Raw genomic sequence first — 1182 nt, forward strand, 5'->3', positions numbered from 1 at the left:
ATATATATATATATATATACTTATACATGCGCGCACATTGAGCAGACTGTATTCAGATTGGTAATATATATCTATTGACTAGAATTAGTGATATGTTGTGTTAACGACCCTTTAAATGTCTGGAAATAAGACACCTAATGATGATGATTGGTGATTGGGGAAATAGAATATATTTGTAAAAATATTGTAAATATGAAGTTCAAGTGCAGAAAATGATCATCTGACTGAAATGTTTTGGGTAAAAGGATTCTCCACTTTGGATGTTAGTTCTTCACAGAAGAATCATTTGGAGAATTTAGTCTTCATTCTATCAACATGTCATTACAGAGGATGGGGCTGGGAGAGTCTAGTTGTGCTACTCCTCAAGATATTATTACAGAACCATTAATAAATGGAGTTATTTGTTCTCATTAACCTCCCCAAAGATTTTTTTTTCTTTAGTTAATTCTTACAATTAATTTTGGATTAATGAAATAGTAATCAAATTTTAATGTTTACTTTGGTTTCATGAGAATTATAAATTGAGAGATGAAATTGCTTTTAGACATGTTTTAGATTTGTTGAGAACAACTTGGGTATTAATAATATTCTTGGTTTTCTTCTTCCATAAATTTGACATGTCTTCTAGATAATAAGGTAATATTTTTATTATTATTATTAATATATTTCATCAGAAATTTACCAATTTGTTCGGCTGTTTTCTTTTATGAACATGTTCCTGTTATTGAACCATTAACAACCCCTAACCCCAGTGTTGTTTTGATTATATAAATATTTGTTTTAATATTTTCATGTCATATTTTATCAAAACTATTTCTAAAAGTTTTTATCAATAAATCTTTTTTTTCTCTCTCATTTCTGAACATCAGAGCCCAGAATGTCAGCACGTAAGACACATATAACTGTCTCTATCTCTCTGTAGAAATTCTTTTTGTCTTTGTGTGTATTTTTTTAATTCATTTTTTTTTTTTTTAATTTGCCAGCACACCTGCCATTGTGGTTTCAAGCTCAGTTGTCGTATGCTTCTAATTCCTCTCTGCACACTATCTCTGTCTCTCTCTATCATTATGAAATTAATGGCTGATCCAGTAAATATAACTGGACTTCTTCATCGTTATCCCCAACTCTTTCATCTTTCTCAGTCTTCATTATCATTCTTTTATTTCTCATATCTTATATTCT

The 1182-nt window shown here is 29.4% G+C and overlaps 1 protein-coding gene across 4 annotated transcripts in view; it reads left to right on the forward strand.

The window, feature by feature from the left end:
- The window catches only part of LOC106881844 (membrane-associated protein Hem), a 60586-nt gene that overhangs the window by 38686 nt on the left and 20718 nt on the right, over positions 1-1182 (forward strand). For 2 of the 4 annotated variants that reach the window (XM_014932355.2, XM_014932358.2), the window contains exon 27: positions 870-887. The exons of the other annotated variants lie outside the window; for them this stretch is intronic. In XM_014932355.2, coding sequence (XP_014787841.1) covers positions 870-887 — 18 coding nt within the window. The remainder of the gene's footprint in view (positions 1-869; positions 888-1182) is intronic. 4 annotated transcript variants of the gene reach the window in all.

Source organism: Octopus bimaculoides, chromosome 11 (genome assembly GCF_001194135.2).
Source record: "Octopus bimaculoides isolate UCB-OBI-ISO-001 chromosome 11, ASM119413v2, whole genome shotgun sequence".
Lineage (NCBI taxonomy): Eukaryota > Metazoa > Mollusca > Cephalopoda > Octopoda > Octopodidae > Octopus > Octopus bimaculoides.